This window comes from Athene cunicularia (genome assembly GCF_003259725.1).
Source record: "Athene cunicularia isolate RWA chromosome 8 unlocalized genomic scaffold, athCun1 chr8_part1, whole genome shotgun sequence".
NCBI lineage: Eukaryota > Metazoa > Chordata > Aves > Strigiformes > Strigidae > Athene > Athene cunicularia.
The window spans coordinates 31,547,224-31,573,850 of record NW_020799109.1 but is presented as its reverse complement, the minus strand read 5'-3'; the positions used below and the strand labels follow the sequence as shown (position 1 = coordinate 31,573,850).

Sequence of the window (26,627 nt, the reverse complement as noted above, 5' to 3'; positions counted from 1 at the left end):
ATTTGGTTTCGTTTTGTCATGGAGAGTGTATGTATAGACATTGACAGAAATTTTTTTTCTGTTACTTCTGAAGATGAAGGGATTCAGTAAGAGATCGTTGTGAAGTAAGTGTTATCTGTAGACTAAGATAACCTCCTCATCATAATCAGAATAATTGGAGTAACTAAACTTAATCATTAAATAAGAGATGAACTTAGGCTCCCTTGGTTTCTTACAAGGAAAGAGAACAGCTGAAGTACCCCTGAAATCTTATTACTGCATAATTTTATATAAGTCTATATAAAATGCTTGAGAAATGTACAGATAGGCTAAAAAATAGTATATATAAAACTGATAACATTTGAAACTAAGGATTATTTTTGTGCACCGTGCTGTCTTTGCACTGTCTAGTCTTCATTGTTATGACCCATATGTGACGAGATAAATACTTTCTAATATCAGTACTGTATTGATCGGAATCTTAGGAGGCACTGAATCTAAAGTGAGTTTCAGTTTTCAGACAATAGGAATAAACGAGATCAATATACAAAGGCCAAAATTGAGCTGCTTTTGGTGATTCACCCACAGCCCCATAGATCCCAATTACATGCAGAGCTCTATAGCATGGCACTTCCTGTGTCACACGCAGCCGTTACACTGCTGTCTCTCAGCTGGGAGCAGCAGGACTTCAGGGCTGATGCTGCAGTCAGAAATCTCTGTATCCGGAAAATGCTGGTTTTGCTTAAGAATTAGAGACACAGTGAGAGAAGCAGAGGCAGTGGTCACACAGGAGGCTCCAGCTGAACATGAGGAGAAACATTTTTTACTGTGTCAGCAAGCCCTGGCACAGGTTGCCCAGGGAGATTGTGGAGTCTTCACCCTTAGAGACATTCAGAATCCATCTGGACATGGTCCTGGGCAACCCAGATAGCCCTGCTTGAGCAGGCAGGTTGGACCAGATGACCTCCTGAGGTCCCTTTCCCACCTGAAACATTTGTGATTCTCTTCCTTCCAGTATGTTTCCTCATCAGTTCATCTAAAACTGTTAAAGACTTCTAGTAATAAGCTCAGATATTGACAACTCGTTATGAGCCTAGGCAACATCTGCTTAAACCTACTTTTAGCTATATGTAATTATCTTAGGAGGTGAGAGTCCCTTTGTGCTGCATTCCCTCTCCTTGTAACTGGGAGAGGATTTGAGGAAAGGGTTAAGGGAGATATGTAGTCTCCCCATATCAGCATCTCTAAATTGCTTATGTCTACGATTCATCTTGCCGCAAATTCTAGAACTGCATTTGCAGTACATGCCACCCATAGTGGTGATGGTGGTTGCTCAGCAGAGACGTGGATGACTGCAGTTTCAGCAGCTCTCTTCAATGTCTCATACATTCTGAAGGATCTGGTGAGGAAATGTACATCATGTTGTCCAAACTGTAGATGAGTAAAGCCCTCTTCATACATTTATTTAAAAGCCAGCAACAAAACAGAATAAAACCCTATGGGCAATGATATACTAGCCTTATATAACTTCTGCTTCTGGTACAATGTTGTGGCATCTTCATAATTACTTCTGTGTTAGGTATAAAAGTGCTTGACACATAATAATTCCTTATTTTTGGGTGTTACCACTCTAGGCTTACCAAGGAAGGACTTGATGCTCAGAAATAATACAGGCTATTCAGTATATCCATCACTGAATCAGGTTCTGACAGAGGTAGGCATGAAAAGCACATGCTTGTATTTCTGTCCTTTTCCCTAACCATCTGGCTAGCCTTCATCTTCTGCAATACACCCTTTCCTGAGGCCAGAGTAGAGACTTTAAGATCTTGTCAAAAAGTGATTTTGTTCTTATATGCTCCTAAAGAGCCAGAGTCTTTGGTCTTATGGTCTGATGTCAATACTGATACAAAGGGCTGTCAAGTCAACAAAACTCCAGATTTTGTTTTTCTTGTATAAAGAATAGATTACTCTATAATGGACTTGTTGATCTTAATAGGTCTGGAAGATGGATGAATGGTTCAAAAAAGTACATACTCCCAAATAACAGGGTGCCTTCACAGTAAAGAAAATGTAAAGGTGATGTTGTCACAGCAAGTATTAAACTGAAAGCATCCAAGATATCAAATGATTGCTTGTATTACATAGCTGTTGTCAGGGAGCTGATCTAGGAGGTAACCGAGTTGATAGTTTTTACTTATTGTAAACATTACAGCTGACCATAGGTCTTGCTAAAGTGTTTGTGTCTGGATTATTGGAAGAACTCAATTGTTTTAAGAAAATGAGGGACAGACATTTCCTTTTTGAACAAACAGTCTGTGCATTTCAACAACTACAAGTTTAAGAAGCTTTCTGAAAATCAGTGTATTGGCAAATCTTTATCTGCACAGTGCTGCAAAGCATTTCCTCCTTGTTAAAAAACAGCATCATTTAATGAGTTAAACTTACTTTATATTACTGCATTTTCTCTTTATATGAACATTTTGCCAGCAGCAAGCAATACAGATGCTAATGGTTAGGGTGTGCTAGGAGGCCCTACATAGCTATGACTTTTGTTGTAATTCTTTCTTAGACCTGGAGTCATTTGCCTTGCAGTGCAGAAGTCAAGGAACTCTGGAAAGCCAGACTTCTTTTAAAATCTTAAATGGACTGGTTAATCATGTCATCTTTTGATTGTCAAAAGTAGGTTTAATTCCAGAATTCGTGAACATGTGTTGAAAGAAAGACTGACTAGACAGACATCTACTTGGTCAACGATGCTGCAAGAAATTAATATTTTAGGACCTAGGTTTTTAGAAAAGTTAAAGCAATAACTATTTTTTCATTTTTATGCTTCTTTAAGTGAAGAATTCTAGGCACTTGTTTAAAATCGAGGTAAGTTTTGTAGCAGCATCAATTAAGGTAGATAAATAGGTGTCAAGGACTCAAATATGTCACCTTTTCCATTTTCTGTAAACAGTTTCAGGTGGGTTTTCCACAGCCATCTGATATTGGTGCAGTTAAGTATTGTTTGTTAGAAGCAGGTCTTACCTTTCCAATTGCTTCTGGAAATTACCCAGTGACTTGGTGGCAGAGCCAGAAATATTTGAATTTCAAATTACGGTTTCAAATTAATCACAAGAACGTTTTTGCAAACCTTTACAAATGCAGTTGTGTCTCTAGCAGAGAAGATTTAATCAGAAACCTAATCTAAAAATTAGCAAACCAGAGAGAACTTGGACAAAATGAACTTGCTACATGGATAAATTTGTGAATTACCTTTTTACTTTATGAGATAGTGCCTATACACATTTCAGAGAAAAAAGGTGAAGTGATGACGAGTAAACTGGATAACATGCCTTTTACTTGGTCTAATATATCTTCATGTTCTCTGGAAAGACCAACTTTCCTAAGCAATAGCTATTAAAAACAAGGGCAAATCTAAGACAAAATCCAGTGCTTAAAAAATTCTCTCCAACCTTTAAAGAATGCTGGATATCATATTTGCTGAAGATTGCGTGACCCAAATAAAGCCCCAAATGTAATAAAATGGAAATTGAAATACTATTATATCCTCAAACAGATGTGTGTGGCCCTTCATGCCAGCTATATATCACATAGAAAAAACCAAAACAAACCTCATCAGCTAGTGTACAGAGTGCCTTATCTCTTGTGGGAGATCAGGGAGCTTTCAAGATAAGTGTTTGAGAATAACTCTGAATTCACAGCATGCCATGTTGATGGCAAAAAATCGAGCCTGGTGCATTCAAAAGTTGATCTCTTGCCCAGTAGCACAAACAGCATTTTTCTTTTGACAACATCTTTCAGAAAGGATATGACAGAGTAAGGAGAATGAATTATGTATCAGTAGCATACAAGAGGGGGAGAAGTGTACAGAATAGAAGAGGGAGAAAGAAAACAAAACACAAAGATAGTAAAGGTCATGGATATTTTTTGTTTTGCAGAACAAGAGAGTGTATGCAGAATTGATCATTTTGTGTCTGATCTAGGTTTGCGGTGATTTTTAACAGGAAAATGTCATCTCATCTGTTACTCAACCCTCTTAAGATCAAAGCAGTTTCTGCCTTACCTCTGACTGCTACAATATCACTTTCTTTTTTATAGATACATATAGTATTTACATAGTTTTCTTTATTATTCTAGTATTGCCTTTTTTTTCTGTGCAGTCTCTAAGAATCTTGGAGTTCTCTGTGATCTAAGTCTACCTTGTCCAGCATCATCTAGCTGAAAACTATCAGCACCAGCTTCTGGGATGGTTAAAAACCTCATGCTGTGCAGTTGGGCAGTGTGTCCTCATCAGGGCTCCTCCTCCTCTTAAGTAGTTTTAAGATTGACTTAAGTGTTATATACAATGACAGCCTTTCAAAATGAGCATTGTTCCCCATTTCTTTGGCAGTCATATGGGTGATCATATTATAATAGAGGAGCTCATAACCAGCTCTTGGCCAATCCAACTGCAGTGAGACTATATCTAAAAGGATTAGGGTCCAAGCCTACAAGAGTTTAACAATTTGAGAATTGGGTATTTAGAAGTGATTGGTAGTTTTGCGTTTGTAGTCTAAAAAGGGAGATGTTGTAGATCTTTTTTCTGAGGATCATTTCTTGGCAATTCTCAAAATTTGAGGCATGAGCAGCTGCCCACTACCTTGTCAAACACAGCTGGAGAAGAATGGGAGATTCCTTGGGCAGAGCTGTATTAATAATCCAGAGTATTACACTGATGAGAGAAGAGATCCTTTGACACTGAATTTAGATCCAGACTTGACCTGCCAGAAGCCTGGGACTGCTGAGATTTGAACTATTGATTTGGCCTCATGTCCAGGGTGACTGTTGTTTCTTTCTGCTTGTAGAAAGCAGTTTTGCCCAAGCAGCAATAAATACAGCTGATTCTGAGCCAGAATTTGCAAAGTTCAGCTGACCAGTGTATCTACTGAGCTAATCTAAATATTATGTTCACTTGAAATATCTTGATATAGAACTGTTAAAAAAAAAAAAACAACAACAGTCCCTAACTAATAATCCCCTGCTTTTTTCCCAGTTTTTTTGTATCTGTTAATTAGTACTCTTTTAGTATTATATGTTCTCAACTGAATAAAAGCTGATGATGATTGAAAGAAAACCTATTTATAGAAAAGAGCTGAACTGTAAGGTATGTATTACAAAAATGCTACAGAAGAACTGAGCAGAAGCCAAACATCTTTCTTTAAAAGGAAGAGCTATTGATTTTTTTTTTTTTCCAAATACTAATTGGTGGGGAACCTGGGATTCTCTTGGATCACACATTCTACTTGGAGGGTTATAATGTATATGGAAAATGATGAGAGGAAAGGGGTTGATGATGTGTATATACGCTGGCACAATGTGATGTCAGGTTTCACCAAAAGCATAAATTTGGCAGGGGCAGAGCTATGTGCCAGTTACACAGATCGTTTAAAACCTGTACTGCCTATTTGTGTTTTAGAGAATTTAAGGTTATTATTCATATTCCCATGTGTGCATGTGTGGAACTGTACAGGACCACAAAGAACTTTAAGGAGCAAAATAAGTAATATGGAAAAAAATCTGTTCCTTCAGCAAAATGCTTAGGGTACTGAAACAATGCCATAATGTCTAATAATGTGCACTTGGCAAGTCAGTATTTAAATTTACAGCTTTTCAGGATTAAGAGGCATAGATTTATTGACGGTATCTCTACCTTCTGCTATCAGCAGGTGGTGTGTTTCCACATCGTATGTCTCTGGTTAAATAAGAGTGACGAACACCTGCGGCAGCTTTCCATACAAGTGTAGAAAAGTTTCAGTATCTAATTCTGACGGAGCATGACACACCACATTTCCAGGGCATGGTAATTTTATATGTTAAAAGCCCACTTTGAATTTTTTTTTTCCTTTTCTTACTGTCCTTGGTACTCTGGATTCTTGCTATTTTTAGCTAGTGAAGAGATGAAGCATGGGCAGGACAATCTGATGCAAAATCAGCTGATTGAACCTCACCAGAGATGCAGACCTTTTAAATGGGTCCAGTCAGGTGAACTTGTACTGGGTCTCCAGCACATACAAATCGTACTGGTTTTGTATGAAAACATATGTGATAAAACCAAACTTGAAGGACTTTAAGATTAGAGATGAACCTTTGGAAGTTAAGTACAATATGAAAATTACTACTCATATGCATAATTATATATTCTTGATTACACATAGTTCTGTGGTTTTGCGTTGTCTTCTTCCTGGGATCTCTACCTTGTTGTGTACAGAATGAATTAGTGCTTATCTAATGCACAGCTTTTTTTTTTTTTTTTAATACTTTCTTCCCCCTTACTGGTTTTCACTGTGTAACCTTGTGCCTTACTATATACCATTGTCATCAGGATTTGAGGATGAAGTTATTATTTTCCTCTTTGGCATTTCTGTAGGACTCATCACTACAGTATTTCAATGCTTCAGATGTTAATTGATTTTCATAACACCCTACTGAGATGGGGAATTATTATTAACCAGGAAAAAGGAGCACAGGAGATTGAGGTCAGAAGTTCTGCTCAGTTTGAATGCCAGGTTTGAGCAACTTGTGACCCGGTTTATTATTTTTTCAGTATTCACGTAAAGCTCTTGAATTCCTTTAATTGCATTTGTAAGTAATTCGGCATTTTTCCATATTAAGTCAACAGCTGTAATACAGGCAGCTGTATAGTGACAAAAACTTAGGTGACCACTCATGAAATTTTTTGTGTAAGTGGTTTTGGACAGAAGTGGGGAAAGGATTTGAATCTTAATACAGCATTGAGATATTATGCCCCAAGAGGTTTTTCTTTCTTAAATCATTCCTCTGCCTCATACCATACTTATCCTCTGGTTCTTGCAACAAAGGAAGCAAGGCTCTACCTACAGGAGTCTCTTCTACTCCCTAACGATAATTCATCACCAGAGTGGGTACACTCATGATGACAAATGAGTGGAAGTCCTTTTATGAGTGTGTGTGAAATGTTCTTAAATTAAAAATAATTCCTGATGTATGTGCATAAAGATTGCCCTGAATTTCTGAATTTTGAGTGCTTATGTACCCTTAATTTTCTTTTAACATTTATTTAATACAAACAGTTTTCTGTTCTCTTCTGTATTCCTGTTTCAGTCTGCCTTCTGGCATCAAATGTCCACATTCAGCAGCATTTTAGTGGTTTAAAATGGCAGCAATGTCAAGGAGTACAGTGGTATCACGGTTGCAGAAGTTTAGCTGTTTTAAAAGTGAGACGACTCAAAGTAGAGAGCTTTTTCAGTAGGATGTCAGCTGTCATATAGTTGACATACGAATATAATTCTTTTCCTCAGTAGAATATTGTTTCTCTGAGTTGGCAGCACAGAAATTATTATTAGAATTGAGAAAGATCATTAGAACTCTGAATGCTTTGATAGCCATCTCACCTTAGCTTTTTTTTTCATTGTAAATTAACGAATCATGACTTTCAGAAGAATAAAAATCCTCTGAAAACCTAAATTAGGATAACTGTAAACTCATCTGCAGTGATACTCCTGAGAACAGTGCTATGAACAAGTTCTAACTGTAAAAAAGTAGAAACTTAACTAAAATATATTTTACACATTTTAAGAAGTATTTCTGCACTGATCTTCACTCTAGACTAATTTACTGTTTCTCTTAGATTATGGGTTTATCATATTTCAGGTGGATGTTGTCTTTTGAGGAGGAGTTAATTCTCCTGTCTTTCAGCTTAAATTTTAGTTTGGGTCCATTTAACTGTTTTCCTCTGGTTTTTTAGAAGCATCTGTTTTTAATAATGCTGAATGAAGTCTCTACTTAAGGCTTCTTTTAACTCAGTAGAAGTGAATTTGCATTTGGGCCTTTATACAAATATTTTTTGGTCCTGCCTCAGACTTCTACCTTGTCAACTTCTATGTTCTCAGTTATACGTTGGCCTCTCGGTTCAAGAAAGAGAGAAATACAGGGAAGTGAAACACAGTTTCCCTGTTTGACAGAAAAGTGATGTATGTGCCGGATGTGGTGGCCTTCCTGTAACTTTCTTTAAAATGCCTGGATCTTTTCAAATTTTTGCTGAAGAATTAATTTAATGGATTTTTATAATGGACTCAGTAACTGTGCTGTACTGGTAGATCTTGAATGCTGTTTAAGGCATTTTCTCACAATGTAACTAAAATGTCAGATCAATCTGGGAGGAAGACTGCAATTATTCAGCCTCTCTTGTGTTTGAGCCATGTAAATAAAAATACTCATTAAACAAGTCTGGTTAGAGAACTGCTTATTATTAAATTTTTATTATTATTCTGTGTTTTGTTGCATGTGATTTAGACTGTGTGGTTAGTTTTGGTTGCTAATAGTTGCACGATGCTTAGATGTGACAAATAATGGTAACCCAGTGAAATGCTGATAACCCAGTGAAAGCACAAAAGCGTTTATATTCTCCAGCAATATCAGTTAGCATAATAAAAACGTCACCTCTCTTTGTAAGCTTTCCTTTTCTTAACACGTAACAGTATTTACAAAATACGGATCATGCTGTTGTCTTGTACTAAAGATGTTATTGTCAAGCAGAGGGAAAGCAACAGTTGAGATCACTGAAATTTGGAACATTGTAAATAGATAAATTAATGATAGCAAAGATTCAGAGAAGCTATGAACTTTAGGGAGAGATTTAAAGGAGAAGAAAGAGGAAGACTTCAATGTGCAAGAACTGGAAGATTATGCCAAGTGCAGAGAGGGATGGGGGGAAAGGTGAAGCCATAGTTCAGCGTGGAGGGTGGAGAGAATTGAAGGAAATGCGAACACAGATGATGAAAGAAGATAACTAGATTTTTTTAAGAAACACATTTTTTTTTCCTTAATTTCTGTGATACTCAGCTGAGTGCTGTTAGAAAACATATTAAAGTGACGTTTATGCTCACTGTGACTATAGCTATTTCTGTAGCTGCCATTCAAGTGAGTGGAGAAATACAGCAATAGGTTTTCATCTCTGGGGTAGCCCGATACAGCCCAGGGTGGTGCCTTCGTGTGTATGGGTTATGGATGGGCTCAAAAGGAAACTGTCATTGGGAATTGCTTGTGGGCTTCTGGCTAAGCACACCCACACCCCCCACACCCCCCGGCAGCTGCATTACTGGATGCCGTAGGCTCACTGGAGAGGCTTTATGGGATTAGGAAACCACCTAAATTCAGGAGATTACCTGGTTGCTGACTCCAGCATCTTTCCTGTGGAGCGTTCTGGATTACAAACTGCAATCTGAGGGTTTAGGAGCTTTTCTTATATTTTGCTTTCAAGGTAAAAGTATTCATAAAGGATTCATTTTCTAAATCGCAGGTGAGGATTCTGTTGGTTTTTTCTTTAGGATTACAAAGATAATAGAGAAAAGCACCATTTGATATATACCAACCTAAAGGTACTGACTCACACTGAGGGTAACTGGAACCTGAAGGTAATTGATTAACCGTTGTAGTTCCAGCTCTGACATTTTGATACCACTTCTTTATACACACAGTGGTATTTCTCAGGTCTGATTGCAGTGATTTCCATCTTTTTATAGAAATGCAGTATCATAAGTAATTCCTTCTTTATCTATAGAGCTAAGCAAGTTTAGGGAACAACTTAGCTGCCTAAACATGGGCATTTGGTGTCATTTTAGCTGTCTTTGTATATGCAGATCATCCACATAGAGCTTGCAGAGATGATGCAGCACTTGCAGCAGACTTGTATCCTTCTGCAGTAGCAGCTGCTTACTAGGCAAGATTATCTTCAGGCTTCTAAAATGGCATCTGACACCAATGTTTAGGCATCTGAATTTGTCCTTAGTTGCTAGTCAATGTAAAAATATAATTGAATTGGAAATGGTGGCAGGGAAAGACATGGGATTTATTGGAAAGTATAACATTTTCTGCTACTTCTTTTTTTTTTCTTTTAAAGGTCACCTAATGGGAAACTTTGATCATTTCTAAGTAATAGTTCCAATTTGTAATTAACACTGGCTTTATGGTAGATTGATATACATTTTAAATTAATACCTCTGAGTTTGCAAGAGAGAGATAGGTTGTTTTTGTTTTTTTTTTTTAAACTTCCAGAGATATACAGTAAACATATGTTCTGTGGTAAAAATGCACCTACAATTAAATAACTAGTCATTTCCTGTGAGTTTTAAAGTTGAACCGTAAGCCTGAAGGACAGAAAACATGCCACGTTGCTCTTGTTAAAATATCAGATTGTTACTGCATATGAGACTAGAGGATTTTCAGTTTCTTCTCAAAGCATTTCTGGAGGATGAGTCAGTAAAGCAGTTATCTAATGTATCCACGTTGACTGCACATTGAATTTTGTATTCTGTTATGTTTATTTACACTGTTACTGGGCTAATACATTGGGATTTTTCTCTCTTTTTTTACAGGATTCTGCTCAAGAGAGTGTCATTACACGAGATATTCATCGTACATTTCCAGCACATGATTATTTCAAAGATACAGAAGGAGACGGTCAAGAATCTCTATACAAAATCTGTAAGGTACAGTCAGTACTCTGAATTTTGAAGTGTGTTCCATATTTTGCTCTGACTGTATTTTGCCCTGTTAACCCTGTTCTGATCCAAGTCACTAATCAATAAGATTTTAAAGCTCTATTTAGATTGCATGTGGAGAGTGTAGTGTTTTTGCAGTACTGGATAGCCTGAAGTACTTTTTATAACCTTGCATTTTGTACCTCCTAAAATGCATATGAGAAGAGCAAGGCTCAAGCTAGTTTTACTATTGGACAGTTTGATATCAGAGGACCATTTCAGTAGAAGTGTGGTGCAACAGAACTTTTTTTCCTCTGCTGATAGAGAGGTTTGCAGAGGAAGAGAAGACCTTAGACCAAGCTCTGCTATGAGGTTAAGCAAGAATGTCTCTAGATATTAGCTAGAGAACAAGTTAGCTGACCTTCCCACAAATAATGCGTGTGCATAGCTTTTCACTCATAGCTCTGATCAAGAAAAATTGTCATTTTTTTCCAATTTGCACATGGGGAAGTTGAGGTACTAAATTAACAGATTAATCTAGCTTGTACAGACAGACTTTTGTAGGTCAGGAGAGATACAAAAGGTAGAATATTGCAGCTAGTCAGTTTTCATTTTACATTTTCTTCTATGTGTAGTATAAATTATTGCCTTAGACAAAGCCATTTCCACTTCCTTTCCTTTTCCTTGTTACTCTGTTTCCACCTCCAGTTGATTAATAAACAGAAATGATGGAGTTGTCATAACAAGCAGAAAAGAGTGTCCTGCCTTTCGGGTATTATGATGCATATTCCTGTTCTCCAGATAAATTCTGTGGTGATACAGACTCCTGTTCAAACAGTAATTTGGATGACTGTTAAATATAGCTGCTTAGATTACACATATTGGAGTTCATTGTCATGAGTAATTCACATTAAAAAGAAAAGTAGAAAATAAAGGAGCAGAGAGAACTTTGAACCGATTATATTGATTTGTCACTAATCTTGGAGGGCTACAAGAAAAAACAGTTCTTCGGTGAACCTTTGAAAAGAATAACTAGGACAAGGCAGGTAATTGTGAACTTGTCAGTTTGATATCAGTAAGTGAAAGATGATGGAATAGCATTCATCTTATCAAGAATTAGACGTGAGAAGTATATTATAATGAATGTCTATAAGTTTACTGAAAATAGATCTTGACAAGCTAATTAAAAAAAAAACAAACCAAACCATGTTTCATTGCTGAAGGTAATTTTATCAAAATTCTGTAGATCATGTAGTCTGCCATGCAAAAAAATGTATATATGCTGGACAGGTTAGAACATAAACAAGACACGCATTAAAGAATTAAAAACTGGCTAAGATAGCAAGTTACTAAACAGCAGCACTGAATAAATATATATATTTGTATCAAAGTATATCAAGCAGAGTTTAATTTGGTCTACTCTGGTTAGTCACCTAAAAGAAAACAGAAAAATAATTTCTGATAAAGATATCTTGATGATACAAAGACGAAGGGAATGGTAAATAATGAGGTCTTAAAGTGTAGATAGATGAATCTTGTGTAGGAATAGAATGATGAATATTATACAGCTGCTGCAGCTGCTTTTGATTACTGCATCCAGAATTAAAGATGACTATTTCTACATCGGAAAGAATCTGTAAAAGTTCTATGAGGATGATGAAGGGATTTGGGAACATACTTTGGAAAGAAAAACTCTTTTTCATGAATGAGAATCTCAGTCTATTTTGTTTAATAGAGAGAAGATAAAGGAATTAATTTGTCTGAAGTAAAAGTGACTTAGAGGAGTTATCTCTCTAGCAGGCAGCTTCACAGGGGCAGAGATTTCAGACTTTGCTGGGTTTTCTGTAGTAAAAGTGAAGAATTCTATTTGTCTTCCAAAGCTGGGAGCCTTCACTGCCCTCAGGGCCTCTGCTGCTCCTGCAGAGAAAGTTGCTGCAGATGTTGGTCCTCTTTTCCTGAAGGATCTAGATCAGAGGCCTGCTGGTGTGTACATCATGTTGAGGACTGCTTTTCTCATGAAGCATTTTGTATCTACCTACAGTTGGATGACAATTGCCACTTTCTCTTGATATGAACATGTTCTGCATAGCATCTTTGCAGTCAGCTTTCAATTTACTGCTCTGAACAGCTTTGTCTCATCAGCTGTCTTTATTAACTATGCTATTTTTATGTGTTCTGTGTAATTTGTGAACATTTACAACAGCATCAGCCCTAGCATATCTTTGAGGTCCTGTGAGTCACCTCATCTTCAATCTGTGACTGTTTTTTCCTACCTTTTGCTTTCTATTGTTTAATCAATTATTTGAGGGAATAAGAGGACCTTCTATGGCAGCTTAGTTCCCTGAAAAGTCTGTGGGAAGGGATCTTGTTGAACGTTTCCTAAAAATCCTAATAGACTCTGTTGACTGCCTCATTTTTTTATGTTGTTATTGGTTCAAAGGGGGATTTGGGAAGCAATGCTTCCTGGTAGAACAACCATATCCAATCTTCAACATTGAATTATTCATGAATTTACTGATTTTATTCTTGACAGTTTCTCCCTACTTACCAGTATTGAGATCAGATGCAACTGCCATGTAGATTTCTAGGCAGCGACTTTTCCTTCATCCTTTCACTGTTTCCTTAAATAGCTGAGGCTGTGTTCTACAGATGACCTGTCTATGGCTGTGTCTGACTGGACCTTGAGTTTATGGCTGATGTGGTGAGTTTTAGAGAAACATTGTTAAGAGCTAATTAATTTGCTCATAAACTTGCCATTCCACTGGAAAAAAAAAATCTGTGTTGAAAGTAATATTATGGCTGGTTTATATTACTAGAATAGCTTCTAACAGGTGCTGTGCACTCATGCCCTTCTTCTAATATGAAAGCAAGATATTTGAAGAATGGGATTATTGAATAAGGCTAGAAAAGGTCTGTCCTCAAGTGGGAGGGTAAAAAGCTGAAGAGCATTTTCTTCATTCCCCACTGAAATGAGAAATGATCTGAGCTGTCAGATAAAAAGGAAAACCATTAAAAGCTCACTGCCTCATTTTAACGGGTCTGTCAGTTTTAGTTCTGTCTCTTAATCTCTTCTTCAGAACAGTAGGAAATCAAGCAAGATGGAAACTTTTTCAGCTGCAGAACATTTATGTGACAAAGTATCTAAAAATAAACTTTAAGGCTGACAATGGTGGTAAGGAATGAAAAGAGTTTCAGATTCTAGACTGGAGATTTCACTTGAGGACATTGCATAAACTAGATTTGCACAGAGCAAACATCTTTGGGAAAATAGTTCTATTTCTTGCACACTTTCTGTTTAAATACTATGTGAATTCTAGCTCTATTTAAAGGGCTCATTCTCTGTGTTACAATGCATAACAGAATAGTACTCTCGACCTACTTCCATGCATGCATATGTAGTTAACAGCTCGATGCTCCAGGGAATCAAAGCACTTGGCAGAAATAGTCCTCTCAACTGTTTGGAGTGTATGCATTGCAGCATTAAACGTGAGAGGTGTTTTCTCTAATTTCCTGATTAAAGTAACTCCTATTTGACAAACAACCACTGTGACTTTAATAGGAGAATGGGAGCATGTTGCAGGGAAATCAGGTTAGCTAGGTGAGTGTTCTTACTGAGCAAACTGGAAAAACAGACACAATGCGTCCCTGTCTTTCTGAAAATGGTTGAATTACTTTTCAGAGATTCATTGTTGGTGTTAGTGTTTTCCAGTAAACAAAGGCATTGTGGAAGGATATGAATCATTTGTATCATGACAGATTTTGTTACTAAATACTTATATGCTTGGCTGAGCAAATTTGTAGTTTTTTCCTAATCCCAGCCTTACTTGCCTGAAGGTTTTAGACACAAAATCAGTGTGATAGCTGGTTTACTGTGAAATGAAACATTTGGGTTTAGTCATCATTCCAATGTCTGTCTGTTTGTTGGTACCCACATTAGTAGAGGGAATAATAAACTGTTTTTCTAGTAAAGCTAATACTGAATGGGCTCCAGTATGTTTTTTTTGGCTTTTCTTTGCTCTATAATTGAAATGTGAAAATGTCTTTGAGTTGCTCTTCTGTGACCAGTAGTTTCTATAAGCTGTGAATGATGGATTATTCTTTGGCTCATCCTTCAGCATGGCAGAACTGCTGCTCAGTGCTGTCCTGTAAGCTGATTGTCTAGCTTTCATCCTTTTTTACATTTTTCATTTCCATTTCACTGCAGCATCTTTTTTCAGGTGATCACCTCTTCTCAGCATGCACGTATTCTTGCACATTTTCCAGTCCTCACTATCTCCTCAGATTTAAAAAAGGGAAGGTTCAGTATTTGTCCACTTTGGTTTAATTAGTTCTCGGAGAACAAATCACTTTCTTTCCTATAGAAGTTTATTTGCCAATTTTAGAATAAACATAGGAGCATAAAGAGAATTAGCTAAGAATTATTTTTCAGCTATTTTTAGTTGTTTATTTTCTTTCTCCTGAGTTGAAGAGCAATTTTAGTAAATATTGTTGTCTTGTTTCATGTAAAGGATTTTAAACATTACCTTGTCTTCTTCCATTTACATATTAGTAAGGTTCCTTCTCTGTGCATCTGTGCTCATCAAGGAAACAATAGTCCTGTTCTTGCATATGGGGTTTCTGTTGAGCCTGTACTAGTGAAAAGGTCAGGATTGTGAATCTTGTGCTGGTAAGAGTAAAGGCTTTAGTATCTTTAGGGGCCTGTCTGAATAAATATAAATATTTCTCCATTCTCTCAGCGCTTATAGCTCTGAAGGAGGCATATTGTATAACATACACGTGCCTCTCCCTGATACTCAATAAATGAGTAATGAATTTCAAAAAATACAGTTTTCAGTTAACACAGAAATTCCTTGTATAATGTGATACATTGTAAATGCTGCAGTCATAGGAATATTATTACTTTCAGACTTTTAGCCTTATAAAAAATTTAGTATGGAGTTTTAGATTATGCTGTCACTAAAATTATTCAGCGACCAAGCATGTCATAAAATACCTTGTTGCATGAGAAGTCTGCATCGAAGTATGGATGTTTTCTTGAGCCAGTCCGTTTTTCAGACACCATATAAGTGTTTTAACTCTACTAAAATGGACTTCAGCACACAGCTGTGTAGATTCCCTAGATTCTTTCTGTCATTTTGGTAGGGACACAAATACAAGTAATGAGAGCAAACAGGGTTGTCACTCTCCCCTAAAAAACTTGTATTCAGTTCCTGTTAGTTTTCCTTTTTTCCTGGGACACAGGTGCTGGATATCTTGTATGGCTGTTAACAAGCATTGTGCCAATGCCTGTTGCTTTTTCAGAGAAGTGAGTGTTTCCTGTTCCAGGAAACATTATTACTGGCAAGAGAGATACTGTTATTGCAGATGAGAGATGGAGATCTGTAGAGCCTCTGCTCATACCTTTTCCTCTGCATTGCCTTGAAGTGGGGGGATGGAGGAGTGAAAGCTCTGGAATTGTAAGGCCTTTGTATGAGGCAGACACTAAAGAAATATTTTTATGAGCTCTCTTTTGTCTCTAATGTAATTGTAACGTTTAGTTTCTGATGTCATTGACTTACTATGTAAAGGCAAATTGGCAATATGATTTTAAGCTGGTATTTGCTAGTTAGTGTTTTGCACTTTGTTGTTTAAAGTAATTTGAACCTTCAGCAAGTGTAAGCAATCATTTTCATGCTTATGAGGATGCAAAATGATGAAAAAGATTTCATCTGGAATTAGAGATGTACTCTCTACTCTTCCTTTTTTAAAATCCGAGGTTTTAAATTGAGATCAGCAACCTTTCCATTCATCTTTTAAATGCTACCTATTTGAAATTTTTCTGTCTACAGAAGATTCTGATCTTGGGAGATTTTCTGCCATTAATTATTGTAGAGGAGAATTTCTGTCCATCGCTGGATTCTTCATTCTCTTCCCCAGCATGCAGGCAGTTCTCTATCATTGACTTTATTTGAGGAGACTCTGTTGCTTCCAAAGCATTCACTTTCTAATGATGTTGTACTAATAAATGCACAGTAGTTCTTCTCTTCAGAAGACAGATATTATAAAGACATTTTAATTCTATGAGATCTTCATTTAGTTAAAATGATTGAAAGTAGGCTTCAATTCAGAATCTTCATTAAGTCCCATTTATGAGACAGAGAATATGTAAAATCTCGGTTAACTGGAGTATTGTGATTGGCGATTCCCCGAGAGCTTAAGAAAATAATAACTTAAAAGACTGCAGTGTTGTCGCAGGTTGTCATGGGAAAAATCCCATTCTCTTGAAATGACAAAGTTACAATGACTGCAGTGGCAGTAGGGGATTTGGGATTTTGCTTTGTTTTCGTATTTCATGTGGAAAGACAAAGTTAATGCTCATCAGTCCCTTAAAAGAATAAATCTTAAATAATTAATCTTAGATCTATTATGGTGGTGTCTATAGGCAGCATCCTTTTTTTTTTTTTTTGAGGCTATTTTGGTTAATTACATCATATTTCAGCAATATCAAGTCCCAAAGGTTACTTAGAACTGAAAAAGTATAATTGGAAATGTAATATGCATAAAGCTTCAAAAATCTCTTTGCTTTGGGCAAATACAGTGAAATCATGTAGATTTTTAAAGACTTCATTAAAAAATAAATCTTTAGTTGCCAGGATTATGATGCTTTGACTTAACAGCAGAATCTTTCCCAGTTTGATCTAATTATCGTGCAGGACTCAAGTTAGTATCCAAGTATCTGATAACAGCTGCTTGTGAAGATCAGATCTTGAGGAAGGACCTAGTGGAAATGAATTCCAAAAAGCAAGCAGATTAAGCAGTTAATGTTTTTTTTCCATAGTTGTTGGTTGCTTCAAAGATTTGTTAATCCTTTTACTGGGGCCCTCAGACATTTTTCTATGTCCTATGCTTAACTGTGTCCACTAATTAATTTTGAAATATTTTTTTAAACCAAATTATCCAGTACTTACTGATTTGTAGTTCTGTGGATCACGTCTTCTTACAGATGTTTCAAATTTGTCATCTATTCTTATGATTTAATCAGCCAATTGATGGTTTATCAATTTACTCACTCCCAACTCCATTTTTTTGGGGGTGAATACTGTCTGTTCTTAATAAATTTTTAGTGTCTTTATTCCTTTTAATTTATCATATCTTCTGATACTCAGTTGGAGACAGATCCTTCAACACATCCCCTGTTAGAAATGGTTCCAGCAGGATGACAGCCCCTGTGATTCTTCTGTAATAAAGCAGACACAAGGAAAGTTCATGTAAATTTTCTCCTATAGTTTAAATACAACTTTTCTACCTTGATCATATATTTTCCAAGTAGAGGCTTTGCATGCCTGCTCTGGATGTGTTTGAAACAGATTTATGACTAGTTTTAACATGTTTAGGAAGTTGATTATGAGAACATTTCTTGACCTTCCTTGAAATTCCTTTTAATATTTAACATGCAGAGTGAGGATTTTTTTGCACCCTCCCCATTTTCCCTCTTTTGCCATAATTTCAACTTCTTTCACAATCTCAAAAGGGTATCTTTTTATTTCTGATAACTTTTTTTACTTTTTAATCTATGTCAGTTTTGGAGGCAGTTTGTTCCAATGTGTCACAATAGTTATTTTAAAACTTGTTTGGATTAATTTATGGCTGTTTTCAGCAAATTATTAGCTGTTGCTTCCCACAAAAGAGAACCCCCACATGTTGATAATTCGCTATTTATTTTTCAGCCTGGATTTTTTTTTAAGTAAAGTAAAAGTTTGTTATAATATGAAGAAATCATAAATCAAATTTATTATTTGTAATTCTACGTATCTGTTTCTAAGTGGAGCTGGTCTTTCAATAGCAGAAATAATATATCTCTTAGGAATGCTACAGAAATAAAATATTAAGCATCTATAAAGTGCTAGATTTTGTGAACAAATAGATAAAGACTCGTAATGATTAACCAGTGGATCGTTTGAATTAGTCATATGAAATATTAATTTAAGTGTTGAAAGTAATTTCTGTTCATTCAATACTTTGTAGCTAACGAGTAATTTTAAATTAACATTCCAAGAGAGCATCCTTTTCTTTCCAGTTCAAAGTTTTGTATTTGCTGTTGTGCACTTCTAGAATTATTTTTTTATGTTTTATGTTTTAATTTTGTGGCTAGAGCTGGCTTAACTAGAAAGCAGATTGTAATGTTTCATTAATTTTTTTCAATAATTTATGTGAACAGTCTTCTTGTATTTGCTTGACCACTGAAATTGAGCAATGAATTGCGATTATTTTCACTCAGATTCTGACTAATCCTATCTAACATACTTCAAAAGAATGGTGAGCAATATAGAGAAATGACAAAGAGTTGTAAGTCACAGTTTAGTTTTTCACAAAGCTACAAATTTATTAGGAAATGTATGGGTGAGTTTTCTCTTCTGGAATCTTTGCGGAATTCCTTATAAATATTTCTTTCTTAGTTTTTGACCATCAGAATGAAAAAGGAATGGTGGTTTAAAGACTTTAAATATGTTTTAGTCTCCATTTTCCTATTTCTGGCAGAAGTTATTTGCAACTATGTTAATACTGTCGGCTGGAAAGGAGTCGCATCTCTTTTTGTGTCACAATTCTTACCTTTTGAAGAAGCAGTTTAGCCACCTTTGCACTGCATTATAATAGGTGCAGGTGGATTTGGTTCCCCAGCATACCTGACACTCTTTACTCACAGTCCCTCTGTGCTTCCATTCAGTGAATCAGCAATCTTAATTTCATTCAAGACTTTAAAAAAAAAAAAAAAGATAAGCATGTTGTTCCAGTTTGAAACATTCTCATCTGTAAACAGTCTTGGAGGCAGTATGGGGGCAAAGCAGATTTTCTCATTCATGCGGCTTATCCTCCCCATAGTTCTGACCTTCTGCTTTTGTTTTCCCTGGCTGTAAGCTTAGTACCTTGATTGTTCTCTCAGGATGTCTGTCTCTCTCTCCGATGTCAGTCCTGCTGCTGCTTATACTTTCTCAAGTTTCTTCAAATTCTTAACATCCTCTGACATCTCTTTAAAACCAGTATCCATCTGTTCTCAGAAAAGTAATGGAGAGGAAAAGCGTGGTTATTTTAGTTGGTTTTTTTTTTTAAGAGTAAGAAAAAAGTAGTCTGTCAGTCATACCATAGGAAAATGAGTCTTGTTCATTCTTCAGCATAACAAGGACACAGGAAAACTGTTTCTGACAAAATTTTTGGGCTAGAGTAGTTCTTGGTGGTTTTCTGACAACCAACCTTAGGTACTTTCATGAGGCCAGAATCTGTTTTTCAAAAACAACCCCCAACATTCTCCCCATAAGACAAACAAACTAACCTGTTTTTTATATCATATTTGTTTATTGCTAGTTATATTGTTATTGACCTCAGCAGAATAATCCTTGGTTTAGGTGAAAGGAAATTGCATCCAACTCTTTTCATGCTGTTTGGGAAAAAAAAAAAAATACAGATACAGCACCTATGGAAGACTGAAGGTGACCTGTAGATGTTTTCTAAAGTGCCCTAAAATCTTGTGCAAGAATAGTTACAGTTTCACTCCCTTTATTATTTTAGCCTGCATAGTATTACATATTCTGAATAGCTCATCGATTAGAACACGTTTTGATAATGCCTGCATGCATTTTAAATATATGTTGACTTTTATTTTTTCTAGGCATACTCTGTCTATGATGAAGACATTGGTTATTGCCAGGGACAGTCTTTCCTTGCAGCTGTGCTTCTACTTCATGTGAGTTAATTGCAAAATGAAAGCTTTGATATTTGAAACCAAAGCAGCTTTAAAATCAGTAGTACTGTAACATGCTATTTGACAGATATTTACAGTAATTTATTTGTCTGTATTCATTTTCCTCTTGTTGCTTTTTGGCAAATAATGACTTAATGGCTTCTATCTTTCTGAATGTGGATTTTCTTTATCTAGGAGAAATCCATTAAATTGTCAGTACTTCTGTATCAAAACCTGAAACTGATTTGTTACATATTAATATTTTCTTGTAATTTAGTTGTCACATAGGTGAACTTCCTTTGTGTTTAGGGCGAATTTAACTTCAGGAGATATTCTCAAAGTAGCTAACAAGAGCAAGGAGTATCATTAATTTTCAGTGAGACTTTTTCTCCTAGGGACATTTTAAAATACCTTTTGAGTGAAAGCTGAATTTTAACCTTGATATTTTAGCCTGTAACCAAAAACTGTACAAACTTTGATTTTTTGCTTCCTATATATACACATGTGCATGTAAGTATGAATACACAGTTTTTATATTTGGAAGATGCTTTAAATTTGATGTATCAGTGGAAAAGCAGCAAATTCAAGTAGTGTGGATATCATAAAGAATATCTGAATAAACCACTCAAAACCCCAACAACAGACTCTTGCCTGCTATTTCTGTCAGGCTCTAATAAATAAATAATTAATCATAGTTGAAATGCATTTCAGGTTGTGGTTCTGAGTCAGCTGTTGGTGGTATGTATGTTACACATGCACTTCCTAAGGCATCTAGAACTCAAATTCAGATTAATTTAAATTGTAATTCCTAGTGTTGTAACTTTCTTGAAGACTTAAGGAGAATAATACACAGTGACAGTGTTAAAGAGAAAGCTTTAGATTCTTTAAGGATAAACCTGAATTAGTCACATTGTTGCAATCCCACATATACAGCAGATTAGTTTATCTAATACTTCTTTTGCAAAATTAACTTTTTACCCAAAGAAGGATTTTTATGTTCCACTGGAAGAATAAGCCATTTTCAATACCAGAGTTGTTTAGAAATGAGTGGGTGTCACATTCTTAACATTTGACTGATACTTCAGCTCCTCTCACTCAGTTGTATGCTGTCATTTACTATAGAGAATCACCTGGTTTTGGTGTTTCTGGAGTTAGAAGAAATTGTCCTGTACACAAGGAATACTAAATGGCAATTACATTCATTTTAATATGCCCTTTATAACATTTGCTTTCATAATAGGATATTAAACTGAAATAATCAGAGAAAGGGGGGAAGGGAAGCAGTCTCAATGAGCTCATGTAAGTTGGGAGCTTCCCAGGATGTCCTCCAACTCTTGTTTTTCTAAAATTCTCCAACCAATCAGTATGTTGTGAATGCGTGGAAGACCCTCTTTAATTCTTCTATCTTTGCCTGGATTTCTAGATGTCCTGGGTCAAGTAGGATAGGGTTAAGTTTCCCCAGCAGAGAGAGAGGGAGAAGGGATCTCCAGCCGGGTTATTCATACCATGCTGATGTCAGCTCCAGAGGCGGAACCTTTCTACTTGCTCTTTGGTGGGCTTGGTGGCGGGAAGCTGTTCCATGACCATTTTGCAGTATTTCTCTGTATATCATTTGTTTGTTCACTGTAATTGCTGTTTATTGTTGTTATCATTGCTACTGTTGTTGTTCAGATTGTTTTATCACACTGTTGTATTAAATTTCTTCTTATTTTAACCTGGGTCTGTGCCTCACTTCCAGCCTAACCGGCTGAGAGTGGTGGAGGGGCAACAGCAACGTGCTCTCTGGTCCCGGCAGGGGTTAAACCACAACAGCCTTAATTGGTGCACCAACGTGGGGCTCGAAATAAGAATAAAAAGGGACAGACCCTGACCAGAGTGTGATAGAGCAATCTGTTGGGTGTAATTTTTTTGTTTGTATTTGTTTGATAAGAAAATGTTTGCAATGCTGGCCCACTTGCTTGCATGGTGGGGCTGGATTACCCCTTATATCCAGTGTGTGATCCCTGTGGTGGCATTTCTTATTGGTGGAAAATATATAAAGGGTCTTATGTTGTTATACGGCCTATTGAATGCTTATAAAGCGTTTGTATCGCTGGGGGGGGCGGTATCTGTTTGCCGTTTGGGCTTTTGTTAGGGGTCTCACCCCCTCTGTGGGTGAGCCAGGGGAAGAGATCCTCTCGGCTTTGGGGAGTTTCAGTTATCCTTGGAGCCTGCAGGCCAGTGTGAATGTGGCACAATGCTTTCTGAATGCCTGCCTGATTTTGGTTTTGGCCAGGTGGCACTTCTCTAACAATAGCAGTGCCCAGAAACCTGCCTCAAGGTAGTAATAGTGAGTGGCAAGGGGTGTGGGAAAAGATGGGCAAAGGCCTCAGTTGGTGGGCACCCCCAATGCTTTGGAATTTCACTCCTGAACAAATGCAGAGCCCTGATAAGCTGCTGGAGTGCTTAGAAAGGGTGTGTTACCAAACTGGCAAAACCCAGGAGACACACACAAATCACTGCAATGTGTTGGGGACTTGCCCATGCCTACCGTGTCCTCTTTAATACCACCCACTGCCCTCAAGGGGAAGAAAAGGCTACAGAACCTGAGAGTGAACTCACTGAAACTGCCTGTCCCCCCTGGTCCAGATACTGAGCCAGTCTCAGTCGCCTCCACCAGCACAGCAACTGAGCCAGAGAAACAGCCAGTGCCGGTATCAGTCGCCCCGATACAGAAAACAAAATATACCAGAAAGTCAGTTCGCAAAATGAGGGATGGGGAAGAGCCAGGCCCATCAGGGGAACAGGAGGAAGGACCAGAGGTGATCGTCCGATCTCTATCCCTGACTGAGCTGTGAGATATGCGGAGAGGTTTCAGCTGCCTGGGAGGTGAGCAGATTTGCACCTGGCTGCTCTGATGCTGGGACAGTGGAGCCAGTGCTTTTGAAATGGAGGGGAGAGAGGCCAAGCAGCTGGGATCTTTGGCCAAGGATGCTGGCATTGATAGGGAAATATGGAAACAGGCTCAAACCCTCAGCCTTTGGAAGTGACTCCTGTTCAGTGTCAGGGAGAGGGACCCCTACAAGGATGGTATCCTATGTGAGCTAAGCAAATGGACCAGCATTGAGAAAGGTATCCAGAACCTCAGGGAACTGGCTGTGTTTGAGATTATCTATGGTGATCTGAATGATGAACAGTCACCCATGGATGCAGATCAGGCCCCTTGCACACACCTGATGTGGCAAAAGTTCCTGAAGAGTGCATCAGAAGCACACTCGAAATCATTGGCAATAGTGTCCTGGTGGACAGACACCCACACTCTGACAGTGGATGGAGTGGTTGGCAAGCTCCGGCAATATGAAGGAAATCTCTCTTCATCTCAACATTCCTGGGTCTCAGCTGTGGAGGAACTGTCTCAGAGGATCCAGAAAATCGAAGAGGACTTGTCCTACATTCCACCTGCACGGCATTCGAAGTAAACGTTTCCCCACCCAAGAGAAAGGCGGCAGAAGGTACACATCATGAGGCACCCTGTGGTTTTTCCTCCGTGACCATGGAGAAACCATGAGGAGGTGGGATGGACAGCCCACTGCCGCCCTAGCTGCATGAGTAGAGCAGCTGAAAGGGAAGACCACCAAGAAAGGAGAGTCCTTCAAGAAGAGCTCAGCTCCAGTGTCCAGTCAGAAATCCCCCAGACAGAATAGGATGGCCAACATTATGTCTGACCCTATTGAGGGGACCAGTAAATCCTTCTTGCAAGAAGTGAGTGATGATGAGCAGGATTAGAGGGGCCCTGCCTCCAGCTAGGTGGAGGAAAGGGATAATTGGATTTACTGGACAGTGTGGATCCGATGGCCTGGCACGTCAGACCCACAAGAGTACAAGGCTTTGGTGGACACTGGCGCACAGTGCACCCTGATGCCATCGAACTACAGTGGGGTTGAATCCATCTGCATCTCTGGAGTGACAGGGGGATCCCAACAGCTGACCCTACTGAAAGCTGAAGTGAGCCTGACTGGGAAGGACTGGCATAAGCACCCCATTGTGACTGGCCCAAATGCCCCGTGCATCCTGGGCATAGACTATCTCAGGAGAGGGTACTTCAAAGACCCAAAAGGGTACCGGTGGGCTTTTGGTGTAGCTGCCCTGGAGGAGGTTCAACAGTTGTCCACCTTACCCGGCCTCTCAGGGGATCTCTCAGTGGTGGGGCAGCTTAAGGTTGAGGAGCAGCGAGTGCTGATTGCTACCAGGACAGTGCACCGGCGGCAGTTCTGCACCAACCGAGATTCCCCAGTCCCCATCCATCAGCTGATTCGTCAACTAGAAAGCCAGAAGGTGATCAGCAAAACCCACTCCCCCTTCAACAGTCCTATATGGCCAGTGAGAAAGCCCAATGGTGAATGGAGGCTAACTGTGGACTGCCGTGGCCTGAATGAAGTCACGCCAGCAATGAGTGCTGCAGTGCTGGACATGCTAGAGCTCCAGTATGAACTGGAGTCGAAGGCAGCCAAGTGGTACGCCACGATTGACATTGCTAACGCGTTCTTCTCCATTCCAATAGTGCCGGAGTGCAGGCCACAGTTTGCGTTCACTTGGAGAGGCATCCAGTACACCTGGAATCGATTGCCCCAGGGGTGGAACCACAGCTCCACCATTTGCCACGGACTGGTCCATACTGCACTGGAGAAAGGTGGGGCTCCAGAACACCTGCAGTATATTGATGACATCATTGTATGGGGGAACACAGCCGAGGAAGTCTTTGAGAAAGGGAAGAAGATAACTGAAGTCCTCCTGAAGGCCGACTTTGCCATTAAGCAAAGGAAAGTTAAGGGGCCTGCAAGGGAAATTCAATTCCTAGGAATAAAATGGCAAGATGGGCGTCACCACATCCTGATGGAGGTGATAAACAAGATCACAGCCATGGCCCCACCAACCTCTAAAAAGGAGACTCAGTCTTTCCTGGGCGCTGTGGGGTTCTGGAGGATGCACATCCCGAACTACAGCCTGATTGTGAGCCCTCTCTACCATGTAACCCATAAGAACGATTTTGAATGGGGCCCTGAGCAACAACAATCCTTTGAACAGATTAAATGAGAGATTGCCCAAGCAGTAGCCCTCAGGCCAGTCCGGGAAGGGCAGGAGGTTAAGAACATGCTCTACACCGCAGCCGGGGAGAATGGCCCTACCTGGAGCCTCTGGCAGAGAGCACCTGGGGAGACCCGAGGCCGACCTCTGGGCTTTTGGAGCCGGGGATACAAAGGCTCTGAAGCTAATGACACACCAACTGAGAAGGAGATACTGGCAGCGTACGAAGGAGTTCGGGCTGCCTCAGAAGTGGTCAGCACTGAAACACAGCTCCTCCTGGCACCCCAACTGCCGGTGCTGGGGTGGATGTTCAAAGGAAAGGCTTCCTCCACGCATCATGCAACCGATGCCACGTGGAGTAAATGGGTTGCATTGATAACACAACGGGCTCGAATAGGGAACCCCAGCTGCCCAGGGATACTAGAGGTGATTACGAACTGGCCAGAGAGCAAAGATTCCGGGATGTCACCAGAACAGGAGGTGACACGTGCTAAGGAGGCCCCACCATATAACGAGCTGCCGGATGAGGAGAAGCGATATGCCCTGTTCACTGATGGGTCTTGTCGCATTGTGGGAAAACATCGACGATGGAAGGCTGCTGTGTGGAGTCCCACACGACGGGTCACTGAAGATGCTGAGGGACAGGGTGAATCGAGCCAGTCTGCAGAAGTGAAAGCCGTCCAGCTTGCTTTGGACATTGCTGAGCGGGAAAAGTGGCCAAGGCTCTACCTCTACACTGACTCGTGGGCAGTGGCGAATACCCTGTGGAAATGGCTGCAGCAATGGAAGCAGAGCAACTGGCAACGTAAGAGTAAAACCGTCTGGGCTGCCGAAGTATGGCAGGACATTGCAGCCCGTGTGGAAAACCTTGTTGTGAAGGTGCGCCATGTGGATGCCCATGTACCCAAGAGTCGGGCCACTGATGAGCATCGACACAACCAGCAGGCAGACCAAGCTGGTAAGATTAGAGTGGCTCAGGTGGACTTGGATTGGCAGCGCAAATGTGAACTGTTCATAGCTTGGTGGGCCCACGAGACCTTGGGCCACCAAGGTAGGGATGCAACATACAGGTGGGCTCGAGATCGAGGGGTGGACCTTACTATTGACACCATTGCAGAGATCATCCACGGATGTGAGACGTGTGCTACAATTAAACATGCCAAGCGGGTGAAGCCCCAGCGAAATGGAGAGCGATGGCTGAAATATAGACATGGAGAGGCCTGGCAGATCGACTACATCACACTGCCACAGACCCGCCACAGGAAGCGCCACGTGCTCACAATGGTGGAAGTAACCACTGGGTGGCTAGAAGCCTACTCAGTGCCCCACACCACCACCCAGAACACCATCCTGGGCCTTGAAACCCAAGT

At 39.1% G+C, this 26,627-nt stretch overlaps 1 protein-coding gene across 4 annotated transcripts in view; it reads left to right on the top strand.

Moving 5' to 3' along the window:
* Nucleotides 1-26,627, top strand: part of RABGAP1L (RAB GTPase activating protein 1 like) — a 280,747-nt gene that overhangs the window by 145,870 nt on the left and 108,250 nt on the right. For all 4 annotated transcript variants that reach the window (XR_003398896.1, XM_026853549.1, XM_026853550.1 and 1 more), the window contains 2 exons: nt 10,374-10,487; nt 20,122-20,196. Coding sequence is in view for 3 of the 4 variants with exons in the window: in XM_026853549.1 (XP_026709350.1) it covers nt 10,374-10,487; nt 20,122-20,196 (189 nt within the window). In the remaining variant the exon portion in view is untranslated. The remainder of the gene's footprint in view (nt 1-10,373; nt 10,488-20,121; nt 20,197-26,627) is intronic.